Consider the following 23230-nt stretch of genomic DNA (forward strand, 5'->3'; position numbering starts at 1 on the left):
CCCAAACCCCAATTTCAAGGCCTACAACCTGTCCCTTCCTTTTTTTCTCTTTTGTCTTTTTCCCCCCAAATTCCTGGCCTTACTTCCTCTAGATCTGCCCCCAGACCTGTATCTGCACCTGTCTTCTTGGCTGCACAGAGTTTCTGCTGAAATCCACTTGCACCCACTATGTCATGGGTGTAGTAACTCTATTAATGGTTTGCCCGGGACTGGGGGGCTGGAGGGTTTGTGGAGGAGATCCCTTCACAAACAACCAGGAGAGAGGGGCAGGCCAGCGCCGCCACCCCATGGGGAGGGGCGGGGGGGGGGCAGCACCCCATCATCTTCTCTGCTCTTTGGCTGTTTCTGGGAGCCACATTCTCTCCATGCTGTGACTTGGCCTTCGTGACAAAGGTAGCTCCCTTCTGTTCCCCAGTAAATTGTCTTCACTTGTGCAAACGCTGCTTTTTCTCCTAAAGTTGTTGATGATAAATGTTTCTTATTAGAGTCAGTGCAGGAAAATTTCAGAATAGTGAAATTTAGGGGAATTGGTGACTGGGTGAAATAATTGTTGGAGAGGAATGCAGATGTTCTGTGTTCTAAGTGGCCTCGTTAACCAGATTGGAGATTATTACATCTCATCCTGGCTGTAGAAAGCCTTTCTGAGGTAGAATATTGTCCCTTTCTGCTTCTACTGTCAAAGCCCCAGGATGCCAAAGCCATTCAATTCAGTTCAACAACTCTATATTGTGCACCAACTATCTGCAAAGCACTCTATTTGTGGGAAGCCACTAGCTCCTATTCAGCCTACAAAACCCAGCCCAGAAGTCCCTATTTCCTGGAAGCCTTCTCTGACTGCTTCCACCGCCACACTGCCGGTCCCCACAGAGTTAATCATTTACCTACTCTAACTAAGTGGCCTTTACATCCTGTTTGGACATCTGTTTTCTGCTGTTCCGTAATTCTTTAAATGTTGGCCTCAACATTTAACAGCCAGAGCTGTGTGCAGTGACTCCGTGGGATCTCCGGGACCCCACCTTTGCTGCTTCTGGCCCCCACCCTGCACACTCTCAGCTCCTACTACGTGGAACACTCTGCTGCTCTGGAAGCCTGCTAGACACTCCCTTGTCACAGCCTCTGATCCTAGTTTGCCTCTGCCTGGAATGTTCTTCCCAGATAGTTGAAAGTATCTGGGTCTATTCTCAAATGCCCCTTCTCAGTGGTGCTTTATCTGGACACCTTCTCCCCCAGCAGTCTCAACCCTTTTTCCTCACCTTATTCTCATCTAGAGCACTTACCACCTTTGAACATATTTTATATATATATATATATATATATATATATATATATATATACTTTTTTTTCTGTCTTTCTCATTGAATATAAGGTCTGTGAAGGCAGAAGTTTGGTGGTTCCTTTTTTTTCACCAGTACCCAAGGGCCTGGAAAAGTCCCTTGCATGTAGTAATAGTAAGAGCCAACCTATCAATGGTGTTATTGATCTCAGGTACTTTTTGAACACTTAAGCATCATAGTAGTCCCCCTGGTCTGTGGGGGGATGCCTGAAACCTCGGGTGGTACCAAATGTATATACTATGTTTTCTCCTATCCATACATACCTGTGATAAAGTTTAATTTATAAATTAGGTACAATAAGAACTTAACAACAACTAATAATAAAATAGAACGGTTACAACAATATACTGTAATCCAGGTTATGAGACTGTGCTCTCTCTCCCGGTATCTTATTGTCCCACGCTCACCCCTCTTGTGATGCTGACAGATAAAATGCCCGCGTGAGGAGATGCAGTAGGGGAATGATGGAAGTGCTGTAACATAGCGTTCGGCCGCTGCCGGCCCTCTGACGATTTGTCAGGAGGAGGATCATGTACTTTGAGACCACCATTGACACAGGGAGCTGAAACTGCAGAAAGCGAAACTGCAAAGGGGTTGGGGGTGGGGGAGCAGTTCTGAACCCTTAGGCTTTTCTGCTTCTCCGCAAGTATTTTGTTGAATGAATGAATGAGCGGATGGGTGAGAGGAGGAGACGAGGCAGGTGAGCATTGACATATTCGCTCTCGCCTCTGTCCTCCCGTGAACACCTAGTCAGGCCGGCACCCAGACGTGAGAAGAGGCTTATGACTGGGGCTGCTGGTTCAGTGGTGCCGTGCGAGTAGCTGGACAAAGAGATGGCTTTCATGGGTCAGTTGTCCATACCTCATCCAGGCAGTTCGGCATGTTCCCTCTGGACCTGGGAGCAAATAAGGGTCTACCTTGGAATATTATCTTTACCATGTCTAGGTGCCTCCTTAGGAGTCACCTCGTTTTATCTCACCGGAATTCTATAAGGACTGAAGGACCTTTGTAGATGAAAAAGCAGAGAGCTTGAAGGCCATCTGTGGGCGTCCCCTGCCTGGAGGCCAGAATCGCATCCCTCAGCCCCACACTCCCTTCCGCCCCACCTGGCGTCATGCTTACCAGGACACCTTCAGGCTCTCCAGATGGTTCACCAAGCCTTAAAAAGGTCTTCCTGCTATTTGCGCTATTTCTTACCCTACTGGCCCCCAAAACAGACTCCTGAGAGGATGCCAGACCAGCCCGCGGTGATCCATGAGCCAGGGTGCTTGGGGCCCAAAAGCTCATGTGAAAGTGAGCTCATAAGCCTGACTGCTGAAGGGAACCTCGAACAGCTCGGCTGTAGTGGTTGACTAAGAAGCCAGCGGGGCAGCTCCGCCTGCAGAAGGCACGTCCCTCCGTGCAGACCCCACAGCGCCCTTCTGCACATGAGGTGCTGGGCTCCATTTATCCAGGGCTGCCCGGCCTCTGCCGGTGCCGACACCGCAGTGCCTCAAGCCCCATGCAGGGCAGAGGCAACCCCTCCATGGACGGGCGAGAGCAAGGAGCCGAGCATCCATGGAGCACCTGATGCTGACCGGCCTTCGGTCGGTTCCGTCAGCTCAAATCCGGGCCTTCCAACTTGAAGCACTTTCCCTGGTCTAACACAGCAGAACCTTTCTCCACACAGGCTGAGAATGAATGAGAAGCCGTTTCTTAAGGGTCCGCCAGACTGCACAGCTGTACCCTCAGCTCTAACTGCCTGTAGGTGTCGTCTGAGAAGAGACATTCTGTGTTTTCTTACAAGCTGTAAAAGCCAGAATTGGCTGTCGTGGGTTTCCGGGTCCCCAGCCTCATCCAGGGGTGGGCCGCGCTGAGTCCTAGAAATAAGGAGAAAAATCCTCACGTGGTCTCTAGTGATGTACAGTGTAATCTGATTTGGTTTCCTGGATGTCTGCCCGTTCTGTACGCTCACACATAGGCTTTGGCATTGCATTTAAAATCTCCTTATGATAATACTCAAAGGCTATAGATGTTCTCAGATTGCTTCTAAAGAAGTAGAAGCCAAGTTGCTTGCATTAGACAGCCAGAGAAACAAACTGAAAAGCAACAGTTAATCTTTTCCCAGTATCTGTGCACCCGCTCAGCTCTAATCAATAACTCCACTGATCATGATGTGTTTTCCTTCTTCCTGTTTGGTGACAGCCATCCTCATGGGATGGACAGAGCACCAAAAGGCAGCCAGTAAGCTTCCCTATGCTGTCAGGTAAGAGAGCGACAGCAACCAATGAACACCGTGACCCTGTTCGGGGTGCTGTGGGTCATGCCGTCACCCTTAGTAACAGCACCCAGCCCAGGATTACTGTGCCGCCCTGGCTTAGCAAGTACACACTGGTGCTCAAGATCGCCATGAATCGGGCACCTGGGTGGCTCAGTCGGTTAAGCGGCTGCCTTCAGCTCCGGTCATGATCCCACGGTTCTGAGATTGAGTCCCGCATCGGGCTCCCTGCTCAGCGGGGAGCCTGCTTCTCCCTCTGCCCTTTGCCCTGCTTGTGCTCTTCGCTCACTCGCTCGCTCTCAAATAAATAAATAAAATCTTTAAAAAAAAAAAAAAAAAGATCGTCATGAATCTGAGGAGTCAGATAGGGTCTTCCCGCCCCGTTCCTGGTCTGTGGTGGCATCCAGGGCTGTGGAGCCACTCTGCTCGACCTCCTGCCATGCATCACTTCCAGAAGGTTAGGCTGGGTCCTCATGTGTCTGAATAATCCAGTGTATTTCTGTCATCTCTGCATTGCTAGGCTATGCGGAATCTTCTGTTTTCAGCTTCTGTGAATCCACGTTCAGGGTGTCTCAAACATGCAGTGAAGGGTTTTCTGTTTGTTAGCCACCAAACTCAGGCTCTCAAGGAGTCTAGTCCCCTCACGATAGAGTCGTGTCATGTGGAGGAGCAGAGCGGGTTTGCCTTACTTGCTGGGTCCCCATCATTGATTGGAGGAGACTAGAATGGAACCCAGCACTGAGTACTCACTACCCACCAGTCGCCTTTCTCAGCACGTAACAGCATCACCTCCTTCAGGAAGGAGAGAGGGCGAATCAGAAGCCTTAGGAAGTCATCAGTATCTTCGTTTTCCTAATGAGGCAGGATGGACAGCCGGCTGCCTACAGAGCCTGGGGAGCATTCCCTTTGCTCTTCTTTGTTTTCTTTTACTCACTAAAAGTAATACAAGCACAAATTTAAAAAAACAAAAATGCACGCAATACAAAAGCGCCCTCCTGGATGCAGCTCTGGCCTGCTTTCTGGGGCTGCACCCACTTCATTGCTAAGGGCCCGGGCAGTGGCAGGCACCGCCTTCAACTCTAGGCCCACTTGCAGTGCTCCACGTGACCAGCCGGGGATGGGGGGAATGAAACATTTCCTCTGCGGGTGTTCGTTCCGGGAGCCCAGAACCCTGAGATTACAAATCCACTCCTCATCTGCACAGAGCAAGGAAAGGAAACATGAGAAAAAACAAACTATTTCAGAAGGACATTGATTGGAAAGTGAATTTCTTTACCATTCCAGACCATGTTCCTTCGTTCCCTTCTCAGTGGCCCCCATGCCAGCCAGATAGATTCTCGTAGGAGCATATGCACGTTTATAAGCACCTTTCCAGCTTCTCCCCCTGTGCTTGACATAAATGGAAACGCACTCTACAGCATCCTTCACTCTGCTGCTTTCAGCCCTCAGGATGTCCTGAAGAGGTTTCCATGTCAGCATATGGAAATCTGTTACATTTTGGAGTATTGTTTGTGTTTAAACAGTTAGTGAAATATTTCAGATTATTTCAGACCTCTTGCATCTCCTCTAACAATGCTGCTGTGATGTCCTGTGTAGGTTTCTTTCGACCCTGTGTGTCCACATATGTCTGTAGGGTGAATTCCTACTGGTGGAAATCAGAGCCCGGAATCCTGAACAGCTTTGAACACCCCTGAGGGCTCGCCCACCCCCAAAACAGTGAGGCAGGCCTGGCTCTCCAGGTCCCCCGCACAGATAGCACCTTTTGCAGCTGGGGCAGCCCAGCGACTCCAGAAGCTGTCTAGGATTCCAGATCCAGTGTTTAAGCCGAGCAAGATCCGGGGGCCGCCGGTGCATGAGTTCCCACTGCTGGGACCTGCTCAGGGTACAGCCGGAGTGAAAGCCTGGGGTTGCAGGTCGGAGAGCTCCCTCCTCATCGGCCCCTTCTCCAGCCCCACTGGGTCTGTGTGCTCATCACCCGGGCTGCCCGTTGGCTGAGCCACACAGGTCGCTTCCTGGCCCACGCGCATCATGCCCCTCTGCCCACCCCGGGTCTTCCTTAGACACACTAGCTTCCAAGTGACTGGCCCTGCCCCATTCTAGGCACCCCCGCAGCTGCTGGGCTGTGGGCGCCTCTCTCTGCCAGGTTACTTCACTTCCTATCACACGTCCCAGGCTGTTTCCATAGCTGTTGAATTTGTGCAGTTACAACTGTTTTCAACTCCCAAGCCCTGAGCCCCCACCAAGGCCCCGGCCCCATGGCAGGCTCCATCTGCGGTGTCCGTGGACTCCTCCACTTTATGAAGTCAGAACTAGCACTCACCAGTGTCCTGCTAGGTAACTGCCACATTAGGTAGGTGCTGAAAAAGCCTTCGGAATTAGAGCGAAGAATAGAACAGCTGGGGAAGGTGGGCCCAGAGATGGACCTTCGGGGGTGGAGGCTTCAGATAGCGAGACTGAAGGTGCCGGTAATGAACAGCCACCGTTCCTGGCAGGCATGGTGCTATACACATGTTACTGTCATCCTCAAGCCCTGTGTGGACGATACTCTTGTCCCCCTGTTGTGGACGAGGTAGCCGCTGGGCACAGAGAGGCGAAGACCTGGCCAAAGGACACGTTCCAGAGGAGCCCAGTTCCCACCAAGCCTGTCCACCTCCCACCTCCTGGCCTTCCCTGCTCTCACCGTGGGCTGCCTCACCTTGTCTGGGCCACTGGGCAGACCAGGGATCCCCGCCTGAGTCCCTGCTCCCTTGACTGATGGCTTCCTTGTCATTGTAGGACTTCTGCCACGGGCAAGTGATGTGGCCGCCCCTCAGCGCCCTGCAGGTGAAGCTTGCTGAGGCCGGCCAGTCCTGCAAGCAGGTGTGCCAGGAGAACCAGCTCATCTGTGAGCCTTCTTTCTTCCAGCACCTCAACAAGGACAAAGACATGCTCAAGTAAGTGCTGGGGGTCGGGAGGGCCGGACCAGCCTCCAGCACACCTCTGGGTCAGAGCTGGGCTGAGAGGGACAAGGCCTGGGGAGCAGGTTGCAGCATGGTCCCTCCCCACCACTGCCCCACTCCCCCAGAAAGTTAGACCAGCAGTTTGGTTGTTAGGTAGATGAGATCACCCTGGCATGCTGATAGATTTAGAATTCGAATGGGGTTGTTGTATTTGCAGAAATAAGGCCATGTTTGGGATCGGAGATGGTGGGAAGGGTTTGGTTTGTTCATGTCATACCCAGGAACTGTGGGAGTGGAGATGGGCATAGAAGCACAAGCCTGGGGGGCCCCACCCCTGGGCTCCCCTGGCAGAAGCCAGGTCTTCTGGATGGCTTGAGGGCTTCCCCTCATGCCTGCATGACTTGTAGTGCTCCCGTGTGTTTCTCTTGGCATTGGCAGACCCCAAATTTCTACATGAGGTTTCTTCCGGCCTCTGACTCGTGCCCACTGTCAGTGCTAAGTCTGTGCTCCCCGTTTTTATTACACCCACCCTGGGCCTCCTCTGACTTAATTACCGAGCCCCACCCCCTGAATAGCTCTGGTTAAGAGACGTGCTGTCCCAGCCCTAGATATTCAGCAGAGCAGTGCTATTGTCCAGTCCTGACGAGGAGATTTAAGAAACGCAGTGCGCTCGCTGCTCATGGCTTGCCTCTCTCCCGTTCCGGCTTTGTGCCCCGTTACGCGGTTGGCCTCTGGTCGTCCGTGCCCAGAGCGCGGAGCGGGCCTTGTCCTGTATCTTCTTCTTCTCAAGCATGCTATAAAACCCTTCTTACAGAGCGTGGCCTCTCGCATCTCGCCTGCGGGAAAGCTTCCCTGAGTCGGGGTGTAGAGGATGCTGGTTTTTCCCATTCTTTTTATGTGAAGACCAAGCTCAGAGGCCACCTTGATTCCACTATCAAAGCCCAGAAGAGAGTCAGTGTGGTGCCCTCCTCCATCACCAGTGAAACTTCGTGAGAAGGGGGGGTGGTCTGATATGTAAGGAAAGATGGTACTAGAAGCTTCTGTCTCCATAGCACATATCCTGAATTCTGGGGTCCCGGGAGGGGCTTCCTACTGGCTCCTTTGGCAGACAACTTCTGTAGCAAGGTAGCGTTTTGAGAACCCTGAATATCTCTCTCTCTCTGTTTATCTGGAAATCTGGATTCGCTGGGGGTAGACTAGGGACAGTGCACACAGAGCTGTCTCCATGCAGTCCCCGTCTCCACCTCTGGAGGAGGACACATGAGAAGCTGCGTCCCAGGAACGGAAGCCAACTGGGACTCCTCTACAGCCTGGCCCTCCTTCCCAGCCAGGCACAAGTCAGGGCTCCTGCCCAGATCCGATGATCAGGGCCTGATTCAGACAGCACAGGGCCCCCACACAGCCAGCCTGTCTCTGGAGCAAATGTGTAGGTCCAGTGGAGGGACAGAAAGGGGAGCCAGTGTGTTAGTGTCCTCTGTTGCATCCATTTTCTCCCCTGTAAGATGGGGGCAACCCGTGTGATGATGAGATAATGTGCAGCTGGTGCCCAAGACAGAGAAGAACGACCCCTTCATCCAGAGAGCCTTGGGCCGTGGAGCAGGCTTGAGGCTGCCAGGCTGAGACCAGAAAAGCCAGTCCCCTCCCCCAGCCTCCCTGTCCACCTCCTCATACCCTCCAGAGCCCGTGAGGGCAGAAGACCTCGTGGGGCTGTCCCGTAGCCCAGACCCTGTGCCCTGGGATTGCTTCACAACCCTCTCCCAAAGCCCATGGTAGCTATGTGGGTTTTCTCCCAAGGAGGCAGCAATGAATGCTAATTCTGTAATAAAGCTGTCTGAAATTAATTCCCTGAATGTAAGAGCCCTATTGAATACCTTGTTCCTGCATTTGTAAATACCGATAATGTGGTAAAGCCCCGGCTAGCTGGTGGTCTATTGAGTGCCTCCTCAGTATGAGGCAGTCCTGGCTTATCCATATTCATGGCCAGTTAGTGAAGTGAGTAGCTCCTACAGGCCCATGCTACTTCTTCTTCTCCACCTGGGAGCCTGGTTCTCAGCTTAAGCTCCTTTTGGTCTTTGGGTGCCCATGACCTTGAAGAACCATTGAAGAACCTTGAAGAACTAACAGTCTATCCCCGCTGTGTAGTAGGAATTTATATCACATAGATCAGGCCCTTTGGAGTGTCCTATGCTGTCATCTCGAATCAGGGGCAATCAGGCAGTTGGTTGTGGAGTTCCCGTTCATGCAGGGCATGGTGTAAGTGCCGGAGAGGTGCCCACAAACTCTCATGCACAGAACATTCATGATTCAGATGTGCTGCCACAGACCGGGGGGCGAGGTTCCAGAGGCAGAGGCCCCGGGAAAAGCCAGAGTCCAAGCTGGGGTGGCCCTTAGGGAGGACCTTGGCTCCATAAGTAGGAACATGTGTTCATGTGACACCTTATTTGTAATTCTGCTACTTTTTCAAGTTACAGCTTCTAAAATGTTAAATGATTGAGTCTGGCATTTCTTTTTGAAGATGGGCAGTTCTAAACCATGAAGTCTAGACCACGAGCACTCTGGCACCTGAGTCAGAGAAGTCACGAGTGAGTTTGGGGGACTTGGTGGAGTCAGGGTTGGAATAAGCAGGGCAGGAGCTGAGGGGGAGGGGAGGAGTTCAGGGGCAGGGAAGAGGCGAGGAGTAAGACCAGTAGGTGGGGTCCTGCTTGCATCCCTTCATCCTGGGTCTGTCTGTCGGGAAGGATGAGTTGTTTCTATCCTCTCAAGACGTAGGCAGCCCCATGGGAAGGTGGGGCTTCGGCTTTTTATTCTTGGTCAGGAGCTATAATGTAAACCAAGGGCCAGTGGGCCTCAGAAGCCCCCTCCCATCCTGTAAGAGGCCGGCTGGGGAGAGGTCAGCACCACGGGGCCCTACAGAAAGGAAGCAGCCGTGTGCTAGGGGTCTCTGAGCGGGAGTGAGAGAGTATGTGCGGCGGAGTGAGTGTGTCTGTGTCTCTGTGAGACAGACAGACAGATATCACAGAACAGGGAAGCACAAGCAACAACATATAGGCTCTGAAAAAGCCAGGGATCCAGCAGTGGGGAGTGAGGAGGCTGGCTTCCAGATGCACTCCAGCAGTTGGCGAACGTCACCTCCCCTCTCTGGCTTCGGCCCGAGGGTGGTGGAGTGCTCTGTCTGACTGCCCAGGGCTGAGGAGCGCTCCCTGGGGGCCTGACGGTCGGATGGCCTCCACAAGTGTCTGGAGCCGTATGTGCCCATAGCCCCCTGTCAGCTGCACCTTCGGGGAGCTGCCCCATGACAGATCACGTGTCGTGCTGGGGACTACCTGCTACCTGAGCTCTTCGTGGCAGGTCTCCGGACATCATCCCTGGGCACGCTTCTTCCGTGGCGGCCTCTGTTGAGATGTGTTCACAGACACGTGCACACGTGTGCGCACTCCCAGGAGCACAGGCCTGGGGTCTGAGCTGGGTGACCAGGGGCAGAAGCAGGAGGGTTTCTTCATGGCTCCTGTCAGTCAGACCCCTGCCATGGGGTCTGAGAGTTGGAGAGCTCTCCACACCCCTGGTTAGCAGTGCAAGGGAGCTGGCTTGAGTTAAGACATAGGAGCTGCTCTGAGTCACCTAAGCAAAGAAATAACCTAAGCGTAACTCTGTATTCTAAAGCTCTGTTCTGTATGGAAACCTGTAATGCACAGCTGAGTTCTGGAGGACCCTTTCTGGGGGTAGGCCAGTGGCAGTATCCTGCAGAGGACCTGGTAGCCCCAGATCTCTGATTCACTCTTTTTTTAAGGAAATCCATAAATCCGCACTTCCTGCCCTTGTTTTCATGGTCCGTGACCTTCACGGTCTGGGTGCTATGTCTCCCAGCCGGCACACCTCAACCAGAGGTGTTAGGGCGTTTAGAAAGGTCGCAGAACTCTCTGGTGACTGCAGGAGCAGCCTACAAGGGGGTGCTGCCCCCCCCACCCCCCGAGCACTAGGAGCCAGGCAGGCAGGCTCAGAGAAGCCCCAGCAGATGTGCCGGGAATTGTCCAGTTCCGTTGGCAAGGGCAGGTGCGGGCCAGGCGGCTCGTTGGCTGGAGGAAGACAAGAGGGGGCAGGAGAACCGGGGAGGAGGCTGCTTCCCCCCGCCGCCCCAGCGTTTGGAAGCGTCCCAGAGGCAGCAGGAGACCTTGAGTGCCCCTCGGGGTCCCCACCCTGTCCGCAAGAATGCAGATTTCTGGGCACAAAGCAAAGTGGAACTGGTTGGCATGTGTGTGCACCCACAGCACGGGGCAGGGGAGGGAGGCGGCAGAGCCCGTCCCGTGGACATGGGATGCCGGGCCAGGCTGACCGCAGTGACGATGACAACAGCTGTGGCAATGGTGATAGTTACCGTTTATCGAATACTTACCCCGAGCTACACTCGGCCAAGTGCTCTAGGAGCACTGATTTCCGCAGCTCCCCCGTGAGTTAAGGCTTATTTGTCCCCACTCTACAGAAGAGGAAACTGAAGCAGAGAGAGGCTCATGGAGATGAAGTCGGGACCCCAGCTCAGGGCCGCCCGGCCCCCCTCACACCCTCTGCTCTGAACTGGTCCCCGGCTGGCACGTTAAGACTCTGTGCTAGACAGCTGCTGAGGCCTCCTTGCTCTCGGGGCCACGGGGTGGCTGGGCCCAATGCCCCCCAGGCCAGAGGAGAAAGGATGCAGCTCTTCTCTGAGATAGAGGAGACACAGGCCTGCCACTGCTGACTCCCCCTGGCCCCGCAGGCAGTGGCCCTAGCCTGAGGAGGCAAAGCCACAAGGGTTTGGGTCTCAGCTGTGGGGCGAAGACGGTGGAGGAGCCGGAGCCCCGGTTTGCAGTCCTGCCCTGCATGTCCCGAAGCCTCAGGCGCTTGCCTCTCAGGCAGGGGGCAGGAGGGAGCCTACTATGGCCACGGACCGAGGTGACTGCAGCAGTCCAGGGAAGTGATGGCCCGGGACACCCCCCCACCCCCCACAGGAGACCATCTGATGGCTTTCCAGCCGGAGACTAAGGCCATGTCACATGGATCCTTTTAAACCACCAATAAAAATATTAAACAGAATTTTTCAAAATACTTAAATGACACACGCCTTTGCCCCCGTTCTCGCTCCTCTGAAGTAACCGTTAAGACTATGGGGTGTAGCCCTCTCGTCCTGAGGCGCACATGCGCGCAGGTCGATCCCGCTCTGCATCTCCTTCCGCTACTTGCCTTCCTCAAGGACAGCTCTCCACGCTGGTTCTTGCATTTCTGCCTCATTCTCTCTCAAGGGCTGCAGAGACCTCCGAAAGCACAGATGTGCTACAAACTCTTCAGCCCTTCCCCACTTGGTGAGTATTCGGATTATTGCCATTTTTTTCTCCCTTACAGACAGTGCTTCGGTGGGCAGCCTCGAACACACATTCCCACACACACACACCTTTCTCGAGCCCGGATTCCTGGTGGTGGGGAATTGCTAGGTCAGAGGGAGGCTGCCATTTCCTTTTTACGACAGGTGAACCAAACGTGCACCCCACACCTCAGGAGGGGGGCCCAAGGAGCCAGTGACAAGGACTGTCCCTGCCTCTCTAAGCCTCGTGCCTTTGTCTTCCCCTTCAGGTACGAGGTGATCTGCCAAAGCTCAGAGCTGGCCAAGGACATCCTGGTGCCCTCCTTCGACCCCAAGAACAGGCACTGCGTGTTTCAAGGTGACCTCCTGCTGTTCAGCTGTGCGGGCGCCCACCCCCGGCACCAGAGGATCTGCCCCTGCCGGGACTTCATCAAGGGCCAGGTGGCTCTCTGTAAAGACTGTCTATAGCAGCCCCTGGCCCGGCCCCACACTCACTCTGTGGGACTAACAGTGGCTCCGACCCCACTGGGACAGGGCCAGGGGGCAGACGCCATGTCAGGCAGGGACTCTCGCCAGAGCCTGAACTCGATGCTGGAAGGTTTCGATTTGGTATTGCTCCTTCTGGCTTCTCCCTGGCACAACTTCGTTTTAATTTCTTGAGGAGACTGTGTCACTGCAGCTGCTCCAAGGTAGAAAGAGTCTCAAGATTCATTTAAAACAGAACCAGAGGAGGAATGGAGCTTGTCAGAAAGAACTTTCTACGGGAACATTCCTAAACCCATTAACTTATTTATTTGGGAGGGAGGGAGGGGGAACAGGGGAGGGCCCAGAGGGACTGATCACACGTCTTGCTTCTCTGATTTCCCACTGTTTACTGTCCACCTTCACTGTATTATTACTCCTGTCTCCTTCCGGAAGGAAGCAGGAGGGAGACAGGGTGCACTGTGGGGCCGGTGGCTCGCTTGAGGGCAGCCGCAGGGACCCAGCTCCTCAAAGTGGGTGGTGGCAGAACACAAGAAAATCTTGTGTGTGCTTGACAGATGGCAGCTAGAGGACAGGCACCTCCTGGGCATGGGGGGACATGCCTGTGGTGTTGTCCTGAGAGCCCAGCCAGGGACCAAAGATGGGGCCGCTTTGCAGTGAGAGCTCCTTTCCTCGACCCTCCCCCCCGCCCCCCATCACATGCATGCACCCACACACCTTGGCCCTAATTTCTGATGAGGATGGCTTTAAGAAAGAAATGCAGGATTGGGGAATTGACATTTGCTAGTTTGTGGTAAATCCACCCTCCCTCCAGTGCCACTGGAAGGAGGAAAGTAGAAACATGGGTCATGCTTGTTTACTCCTGAAAAGGGTTATCCGAGCTGGGGTGTGGACAGGCGCGAAGCTGGCCCCTAAGAACCAGAACTGTGCTCTAGGCAGGTGGGCTTGTGTTCTATTCCTTCTCATGTCTGATGGCACCAAAGTCCCACGAATGAGGCTCTCAGTGGCCCTGATGCTGCCAGGGGGGAGCAGGGGCAGGCCAGGATGAACGTGGTGTGTGGTCCTGGCCGATCACCTTGTGGGTGTGGGTGTGTAGGTGTGTGTCTTGCACCGGGTTGGAGTCTGATGGTGGCTCTTACTCAAGGCTCAAATATTCTGAGGGGGTATTCCGAGTTGGCAGGTTGGCCCAGTCAGACTCACTGGATGCCCCCGCTAACCCTGGAGTTCCCAGTCTCTGCCGTGGTGGGAGCTCCCCACCGCCACCCGGCCCTGCTTCAGTGCCCTGGCTAGAAGTGTGTGTGCGTGCTGTGAAGCCCCTGGCAGCTCCAGGCTGGTGACAGTGAGCTCTCTTCTCCTTCCTGCAGAACATGCCAGTCATGAGCTGTGGCGTGACCCACGCAGCCCTCGCTGGTGGTTTTGAGTGCCTTGGCCACCTAGCACCATGCTCCCCCGCTGCAGCTCTGTGCTTCCCGGCGCCCTGGCTGCCCTCCGGGACAGCCAGCCCAGCCTCGGCCCAGCAGAACAGTTCGGCAGGGCTCATGGCTGGGTGGGCCTTCAGGAAGGGAACTAAATCAGAATCCTGCCTCGTGCAGACCACAGGGCCCGTGGAGCCTTTAGGTATGGGAAGTTAGATGGTGCCCGCCTCTCCATTCTTCCCTGTGCGTCAGTAGGATCAAATGCACAGCCAGCCTTTTTTTTTTCTTAGATTCCCAGTGGCGCTCAATTTCACCTCTAATCCCAGAGAGTGAAGGGAGTGAGGAGCAGCAGCTAGGGTCTCCCCCACCCTTCAGGTGGTCCCTGAGCACATGTGACAAGGAGAGTTCTGATAGGGAGACCTGGGCCCTGAGCATGGGTGCAGGGGCCCCTCAGGAACTAGCTGAGAGCCCCCTCTGCCTGGGCCCAGCACAGAAGTCCAATGGGATCTTGGCAATGAGGGGAGTGTGTGTGTGTGTCTATATGAATGTTCCTCCAGGTATTGCAAGGGCAATTCCTGCTGCAGGAGAAACTGCCTTCCGTGTTGTTAGGAACTGCTTTTCCCTATGAATGGGCCTCTGGGTTCCTCCCCTAGGTTGTGGGAATTCCCTTGAGCTCCCAGGGCTGCAATTCCTGGGCCAGGGCCGCCCTCTCCTGGGCTCTTGTGGGAGCTTCCAGAGGAGAGGATGTCATGCAGGCATTGGGCCAGCAGGGGGAGCCTGCGGACTGAGACCGGATTTCTCTAGCTTGGCCCAATTAACCCATTTTGCAGAGCTGTTTCAGTAAGCCCAGGGACTCAGAAAGCAAGGAAGCTGGAAAGCACGGTTCCGAGAAAGATGCTGCGCCAGCCTGGTGTTCCAGGAGCCGCAGGGATGGTTTGTGGCTGTCCTGTTTGCTGAGCTCAGGGCCTCTCCGCCTCGCTGTTCTCTCCTCTCCATCTGGACTCAGGTCTAGCAGTCCCGCAGAGCACTTGCCCGCCCTTGAAGATCCCGGTATTGCCCCCCGCAGTCCGGTAGTGGCCAGAAGGACCCGGAGTTCCACAGGTATAGCTGCTGCTTCTGGGACAAACCCGCAGTCCAGGTGTCCAGGGCATTATGAGCAGAGGCAGTGACACCTGAATGTATAGCGGCCCCCAGGCCACCACCACCGTAGCCCACATCCGATCAGCGCCCCCCCAAGAGGAAATTGGGGAGGGGGCACAGTTGCTGGCTGCCCTGGGAGAGGGCTGTGCCTCTCAGAGTGTAGCTGGGAGCCTTTGGTAGTTTTGCTACTGCCAATCTGAGCAGAATCCTAAGCTAATTTTTAATTGCTGATTTACACAGGGACAGAGATCCTAAGTCAGGATCTGTGTCGTCTTGTGTCATAAGCATACCTTGCCTGTCTGTTTTTGTCCATTTTCTTTTCCTTAGTAAAATTTGGCCCTCCTTCCGCCCCTGCCGTGATCCTAAATTCCTAAACATGAGGGAAATGAACCTAATTTATTAAAAGAGAGAAAGCTTTCCTTTGAACCATAAACACTTTCAGGAGTGAAGACTCCCGAAAGGGGAAGCACACTTCTTTTAATGCCAGTAAAAACCTCCTTTATTTCACGTCTGTAATCTGATTTGCACGTGTACAAATGGAGACACTGTTGCATTTTTGCCTGGATTGAGTTTTCGTCACTGCTTTAGTTTGCTTTTTGTGTGTGTGTGCTCCGTGTTTTGAAATACTAAGAGTGTTTCTTTGATATTTATTGTTTCTCTGATGTGCCTTTTCACTTTTCTTTGGGGTTGGTTTTTAGAATCTGGGTACCATTTAAGGAAGACCACAGATCCTCCAGCTTGAAGGTAGGACACACCCTTGTGTCACCGAGGATGCTCAGCCCCCTAGGCCACAGCATATGTGCTCGTGCGCCCCCATGAGGCCAGGAGAAGGGCTGGCTTCCTCCCAGGCGGCTCCATGTCTTCGGATCTGAGGAGTGCTGGTCGCCAACGTGCCAACAGGCCTGTGCCCCCCGCAACTCAGGCACCCGGTGAGGTGTGGCCTGGGGCACAGGACCAGTCCTCAAAACACTTGATCTGACTACCATAAAGGGGAAAGACTATGCACCCCTGTTGTTTCCCTAGGGAACATGGGGTTTATTTTAGTAAAGGTGATAAAACTATATGCTGTGTACAGGTGGGTTTGTGCTTTTGAGACCAAAGCAGGCCATCCCCTTTCTCCAAGGTGGTTTACCTAGACTGTGTATATAACTGGGACAAGTACCACCCTTTCTCATGCCCCCAAAATCCTTGATTTAAAAAAATATATATTTTGTTAACGACAGGCTCGGTTGCGTTACCATCCCAAGCCTGGATTACTTTATTTATTTTAAAGTATTTTAATTTCCACATTGGCTTCGTTCTAATCCCATCCATCCCTGTAGGGCTGCAGAGCATCTCCGTGGGAAGAGCTGGATGGACAGAAGTAGATTCAGACTTCTTTAGTGAGGTGGGGATTTCCTAAAGCTGAGGGTGAGTTCTTTCATTCCTGTTGGCTTCAGCAAAAACTGGAAACTTATGTTTTTCTAGCAAAAGGCCAAATTAGTTGTATAGTCTCAGATGCAGACAAAAATTACCCTAGCTTTTCTTAGCACTTAAGGTTTTTGTGAGGATTCAGTGTTTAGCCGTGTCTAGCACATAGTAAGCCCTCGTAAATGTTAAATATTGTTATTAGCATTTCATAAAATTTGAGAAAGAGCTAAGTAATACCTCCATGAAAATACTCCTCCAAGTTGATGGAATGCTGTAGGAATTTCTGGTTTAGGATGTCTAAGTGCTATGCCCATCTTGCTGGCCGAAATGTTACTGTATCCCTGAATGCACTGACTGATTTGCAAATATCCCTGACTTCAGCCCCAGATGGAACTAGGCTGTAAGAACGTGTAAACTGGAGATGAAAAGGGTGACCCACATGCTGGACCTCACCCCACTGATGTCTTCTGGACCATGCTAGGGTTCTTCTTTGTAGAGCTTTTTGAGCTAGAATTAAAATAAGTTCTCTGACAGACTGTACCCCTTAAATCAAAGTTAACTATATTCCTCTGAAATGAAATAATAAAGACTTTGTGTGTTGTTTAAGGAGAAAGGAATGGCCAGTTGAACTTTGTCATTCCCCCCAAAAGTCCCTTTGCTATTCCCTGCTGGCCGGGGCGGCCCCTCCACACTCCAACCCACAGGGATCAGACCCTGGGCTGGTTAGCGGTCACATGTTTGTTTTGGCCCCATTCCCTGAAAAGACCCCTCCCCTCCCAGGCTGGCTTGGCTACCCTGTGGACCCCAAGACTAACCGCTCAGGTGGAGCTATGGTGGGCACGGAGGTTGGGGGGGATACAGAGTTTCTTCAGAACCACTCCCAAGAGGCTACTCAGTGATGTTTTCCCAGATCACCTAAATATCAGTTTGCTTTTTGTTTTATTGGGGTTTTAGCCTCTTTCTTCCCTGTTTTAGAGTTTTATCTTCTGTCTTGGCACTAATATGGATAGACTGCCATTGGGAATATGGAGGAATTTGCTGGAGTCCGGGGTCTTTCTAAGTTCCTTTGGATTCTTTAGTGGAATCAATTAGCAGTCTTATATGTTTGTGGGTGTAAGATTGGAATTTGCCTTCTTCAAAGCATCGTTCCCTCTAACCCCAGATTCTGTGGCGCCTTGGGGACCCCCCCGGCAGCTGGTGAGGCATGGCAGAGGGCAGCTCTGTGCTCCTGTGGTGGGGGGGCCGTGTCGGGGGACGGGGCAGGTGCTCAGGCAGGTGGGCAGTGCCGTAGGCCTCGAAAGCCTTGCTGGAACAGCAGGACGGACGGGACCATAGCGTGGCCCGCCACCTCCGCCAAAGCCAGGAAGGAACAGACCTGGGAAGCATTTTGCTGGCTGTCATGCCCGAGTGTTCCCGGGACGCCAAAGGAGCAGGCGCCATCCTTCCTACTGTAGTTGCTGTCACAGCCTTGATGTCCTTACGCTAACGGCCGTGTGCGTGTCTTCAGACAGCTCCTGGTACAACCATTTTCTGCTGTTCACTTCCGGGGTCACGTAGTGCAGGATTCTGCAAATAAGGTGTCGCTGTCCAAACGTACTGTACCTGCATAGAGAACACTGCTTTGTTTTCCAATGTTGTAGAGAAAACTAGGGAGAACTTTATTTTTCAATAAACTTTTGTTGTGTGACAGGTGGCAGTGGTTTTTGGGGGTCTGGGCTGGGTGCAGGGTCACCTACGGAACAAACTCAGCGGCATCCCCCAGTGCCGGCACCCACTGATGACGGGTCACCATTTGCAGACCCCCTGCGGGAAAACGCTGATGAGAAGGTACGTGTCAGGAGTGGGGAGGGAAAGGTTTTACTCTCGAGTGGTCTTTCCCTTATGTGGCATCCACCGATACTCATTCCAGAGCACTCCCCCTGTCCTGCATTCACCTACATGGGAACGGAATTGCACAGAGGACTGGTAGGCTTTTTTTTTTTTTTGCAGGGGGTGGGTTGCAGGGAGATGCCCTGGAAAGAAGGAAGGGCACGTCCATGTCCACCCCAAGGGCTTGTCTGAGAATGTTGGAGAGCGATGGCCAGCCTCTCGGAAGCCAGCAGAACTCCTGGCTACTGCCTGGAATGCAGATGCCATGCAGTTCCCATCATGCATCTGTGGAACACACGTCCCACAAAGTGCCAGAAAAAACTGGAGTGTTTACGTTTGGCAGCGGCGGGGGGGTGGTATTACATCATAGCTTCCCCTCCCAAAGTTTCCACATGTGCTAGACACAGAAATGAAATGTACTGAATCTTGCATTTCCCAGACCGGCTCATAGAGTCGACCCTTTTTTCATGTGACCTATTAACAAACATTCCCATGCAACACTCCTCAAAATGCTGTCTGAGGAAGCCACACGGGACGTGTCAGACTGAATCAAGGTCAGTGATGAACCACCTCCACTCAGCGAGCCAGAGACAGCCCCCTAGGAGCGGGGGCATGGAAGGCACGGGCGAGGCCTGGGGAGCACCATCCTGCAGTCCCAAGCACCAAATGAATGTGCAGCCCCCCTCCCTCGCAGGGCCTGCAGCGCCCATCAGGACAGTCCTTCAGGGTCTCCCCTCACCACCTCCCCAGACCCAAGGGACCCCATCCACGGCATCCTTCATACACAACAGAAAACCTGCCCAGGACAGTGAGAACGCGCAAGATAACCTCCCCGTACCATACAAAACAGGTGAAGGTCTTTATTGGTCGGACACCATCGCCTGGACGAGCAGCAGGTCCAGAGGCACAGAACCTATACCTAACGTTACAGAAACAGGGAACATCGCGTTCCTTACAAAGGGGCAAGCCATCTCTAGCAGACTGGGACGTAACCATTTCACACAGCATAGAGATCTATGCACATATGGATAGATTATATAATTATTTATTACAAATAAACTGTCGTTTCACATCTCTCAAAAATGGATTCTGTTTTTACATGTAGGTTCAGCTTCTGAATGTACAAGAAATGGTCATGTGCTCAGTTCAACCATGCAAAGCTCATACATGTGTCACTAAGTACTTTAAAAATAGAATGGTCTCCTTTTGGACAAATCTGTTTAGAGTCAGGATTAGTAAAACAGTATGAAACTAATGAAATACCTTGATAGAAATTAGGAAGTGATCTGTACTGATGGTTCTGGGCATGTCAAGGGGCGAGGGACAAAACGTACGGTCTTCCCTTAAAATCTGCCAGGAATTAACAGACTCTGGAATGGGAGGTGGCGGGGGCCACCGGGGGTCCAGAGGAGGTGGGTCGGGTCAGTTGCTATCCATTTCAGGCTTAGAGCACCACAGAGGAACTTTCTGCCAAGGAGAGATCTTATCTTACCCACAAGAACCTTTTTTACTGCAGAAAACAGAAAAGGTCAGTTCTCGCTGGAGGTGGGGAAACCTGTCCCCACTCCTGTGCGGGTTGTCCTAACACAGTTGATGGGGGGAGGAGTGCAGACTGACCTGCCGGGCAGACCTTGTTCCCATGAACACAAACTTGCCAAAAAAGAAATTGGATGTTCAGTGAAATATTGGCACCATCTGCCTGTGTGGAAACCTCGTGGTCCTGACGGTGTTCGTGCGGATGCACAGCAGCCGGCTTGGGCCCCACTGGCCACTGTCACTCAAACATCTCGTAGTGGCGAGTCTGCCTCACCCGGGGCACCATGTCGATGAGGAGTCTGCAGGAAGGAAACACAAGTCACCCCCACAGCCCTGGGGCTTGAGTGCTTTGGGAAGTAAGCACAAGGCTTTCTAAAAACTACCATTTATATACCATAAAATTCAACCTTTTAAAGTAAACAATTTAGTGCGTTTTAGTATATTCGTAGGTTGTACAAACCACAACCGCCACCTAATTCCAGAACATTCTGTCACCCCAAAAAGAAACCCCATGGCCACCTGCAGTCATTCCCCATCCTCCCCTGCAACCTGCTGATGTACTTTTAGCCTCTGCTTTGGCCTCTTCTGGATATTTCCTCTACATGGAATCACCTAACATGTGGCCTTTTCTGACTCGCTGCTTTCATTTGGTACCGTGTTTTCGAGGTTCATCCATGTGGCCTGAGGCAATACTTCATTCTTCTTAAGGCTGCGGAATACTCTACGGCTCTACTACATTGCTCCATTCACCAATTTAATAGACATTTGGGTTGTGTCTGCCTTTTGCCTACCATCAGTAATGTTGCTGTGATCACTCGTGCATGAGTCATTACGTGGATGTGTGTGTTCATTTCTCCGGAGTGACACCTGCTGGGTCAAGTGGGAACTCCAACGTTGAACACGGTGAGGAGCTACTCTCGGGTCTCCACAGCAGCCGTCCCATTGTACATTCCCACCAGCAACGTATGAGGGTTCCCCTTTGCCCTCATCCTGGCCACCCCTGATCGTGCATCTTTCTTACTACAGCTATCCTCTCGGGAGGCAGGGAGCGCTTTAACAATTAAAACCTCAGTGCCTTTCCGAAAGGGCTCTCGAAGGCCGACCCCAGCCTGGACGCTGGAGCAGTCAGTGATTGCACAGCACTGCTTCAGTGAGAGGACTCAGGCTGGGTTTAGCCTCAAGTGGGGCCCTTCTGCAGTGACTCGTCCCTTTTGGAGAAAATTCCCTAAGTGGGGTCTGGCGGAGTGGTGCTGCTGGGCAGGAGGAGCTTGACCTGTGAGGACACCACACAAACGTGCCTCCCCAGTGTGTCATTATGATCCTCGGTAGAGAGAAAGGAAGGGGCACAAAGCTTCACGCACAAAAGGAAGACCACAGAGTGAGTAAAAGACTGCCCACCTCAAAAACACTGGGCCCCTGCTGGGGGCATTTCTAGTCCCCTGACCTCACCCGGGCTCAGAGGGGTCACAGGGGCAAAGTGTGACGGTCAGGAGTGGCAAATGGAGCACTCGTGGCCCCTGGGGAAGCGAGGACAAAAGGAGAACTTACTTGACCCCGTAGGCAAATATGGTGAGGCCGATCAGCACACCTATGCTGCCATCCAGGTACCAGACCGCCGCGTTATGTTTGAACACCTCCGCACTCAGAAGAATGGAGAAGCCCATCACGCCGCCCACGAGGGAGTTAAACCCTGGAGAGAGAGCAAGGAGAGGCTGAGGGCAGGGCCAGGAGAACTTTCTTAACCACCTGTGAGACTCCCCACATGCCAGGCATGCCTCCACATCCCGGGCTCCCATCCCTGCTGAGTCTGCAGGGTCCGGGACAGCGTCTACACACGGGAGACATTCAAGTCGCCGAGGACAACTTAAATGGCGGCAGGGCCAAGGACCGAGCCGGGATCTTCTCAACCCTATGAAGTCCGATTATGATCCCACTTGGCCAGTGAGAGCGCTAGGTCAAGCAGAGTGACGTGAAACGCCATGACCGAAGGTGACATAGATTGAGGGCGGGGCTGGGGACTCTCCCTGCACCCCCCATTCTTGGCCTCCAGAGTCTCCCCATCAGCTGAGGATTTTCACTCTCTAGGAAAGGAAATGCTAAGTCTAAGACTTTGCGACAGGGTGGCAGAAAAGGCAATCGAAACAGGACTGGCACCAAGAGGTACTGATCAGCCTCTCTCTCCACACAGGGCACCTCAATGGGTCCCCACTTCATTTGACCTGAGTTTTCAAAGGCCACATGGGAAAGAACAGCTCAGAATGGCTGCTGGGGGCCCACCAGGTATGAGCCGCAAGAGTCCTCGCCTGCCCCCAACACGACAGCGGCCCGGGGAGACGCTCGGGGTCCACACACCTCCCCCGCAACAGGCCCCCCTGCGGTTCCAGGGCAGCTACACCTGCTCCCCTCCAAGGTGTTGGTGCCGGCTTCGAGCACGAGGCCTGGGACCAAGCCACCTCATGTTCATACGTAGGGGGCTGGACGCTGAGGAGAGAGGTTCTAGATGAAGAGCAGGGGAGGGTGGCGTCGAGTGAAGCCTGGTCCGACCCCTTTCTCGGGACCCAGGGTTGGACTCTGATACGCTGCTCCCCAATAACAGGAAGCAGCTGGACCTGGGCCAGCAAGGACCAATGGCCTCTGTCTGGGACCTTCCTCTATTCCCTCAGGTCTGTCCTCTCCCCATGCCAGCTCTCAGCTGATGCCATGACCCAGACCTGCTTAGAGCACATAGGTGCAGACAACACGACCTCATCTTCCCCACACCAAACCACCACCCACCCTGCCTGCTACCCCTGCCCCCCTTCTGCAGCGCTGTTCCTGCCTGTAGCCAACTCCTTCACCTCTGTTCCTGGAATTCGGTTCACGCTCCTGAGGCATCCCCCTAGGAGAAACCGCACCTCCCCACCCCCCCCAGTCTCCTCCCTGGACCTCCTGGCACCCCCACCACAACCCCGGCTCTGCTGCCCTTCATACATCTCCCGCAAGAGCTGTCTCCCCGTGCACCTCCCGCTCTCCTCACCCCTCCCACTCCAGCGCTACCGCCCTGAGGTCATCAGGGACCAAGCTGCCACCTGCCCAGGTTCATAACCTGCGCTCTTCGCATGGCTGGCTGTCCTCGTTCCACTCCAGCCATCCCGTCCCTGTCTTCGCTGCTGGGTCCTCCTCTCCCCTGGGGGTTCCCCTGCACAGTGGCGGGAACTCGCCTCCACCACCCCTGCCTCCGCCCTCCCCCGGGTGAGTGCCTGCCCTCCCCACCCCAGGGTCTCTCAACTTGCTCTTCGGCCCGACCTCTCTGCTGAGCTGCAGACCCACTCAAAAGCATCTCGAACTGAACATGTTCAAAGCAAAAATCTCAATTTCTGCCCCCAAACACCTCACTCTCTCACGACCTTCTCTGTAAATGCTGCCATCCACCTAGCTGCCGAGGCGAAAAATCGAAGAGCCCATCCTTGACATCTCTCACACCCAAAATGTCACCAATCCCAAGCGAACCCATCTGTCAAGTGATCTTATCAGCTGTT

The 23230-nt window shown here is 53.5% G+C and overlaps 2 protein-coding genes across 8 annotated transcripts in view; one reads left to right on the top strand and one right to left on the bottom strand.

The window, feature by feature from the left end:
- The window catches only part of MGAT5 (alpha-1,6-mannosylglycoprotein 6-beta-N-acetylglucosaminyltransferase), a 336998-nt gene extending 319004 nt beyond the window's left edge, over positions 1-17994 (top strand). For 6 of the 7 annotated variants that reach the window (XM_064586440.1, XM_064586441.1, XM_064586438.1 and 3 more), the window contains 2 exons: positions 6367-6524; positions 12129-17994. In XM_064586440.1, the coding sequence (XP_064442510.1) occupies positions 6367-6524; positions 12129-12327 (357 nt within the window). In that variant the 3' untranslated portion in view covers positions 12328-17994. Of the gene's footprint in view, positions 1-6366; positions 6525-11800; positions 12083-12128 lie in introns of those variants that run through there. The other variant, XM_064586444.1, reaches the window with a different exon arrangement.
- Positions 17995-19023: 1029 nt separating this feature from the next.
- The window catches only part of TMEM163 (transmembrane protein 163), a 224624-nt gene continuing 220417 nt past the window's right edge, over positions 19024-23230 (bottom strand). The window contains exons 7-8 of the mRNA XM_045868972.2: positions 21261-21402; positions 19024-20011 (exon numbers count right to left, since the gene is read on the bottom strand). Coding sequence (XP_045724928.1) covers positions 19951-20011; positions 21261-21402 — 203 coding nt within the window. The 3' untranslated portion in view covers positions 19024-19950. The remainder of the gene's footprint in view (positions 20012-21260; positions 21403-23230) is intronic.

The sequence above is a fragment of the Mirounga angustirostris genome, unplaced genomic scaffold (assembly GCF_029215605.1).
Source record: "Mirounga angustirostris isolate CCGP_5_RB_7025 unplaced genomic scaffold, mMirAng1.0.hap1 SCAF_3, whole genome shotgun sequence".
Lineage (NCBI taxonomy): Eukaryota > Metazoa > Chordata > Mammalia > Carnivora > Phocidae > Mirounga > Mirounga angustirostris.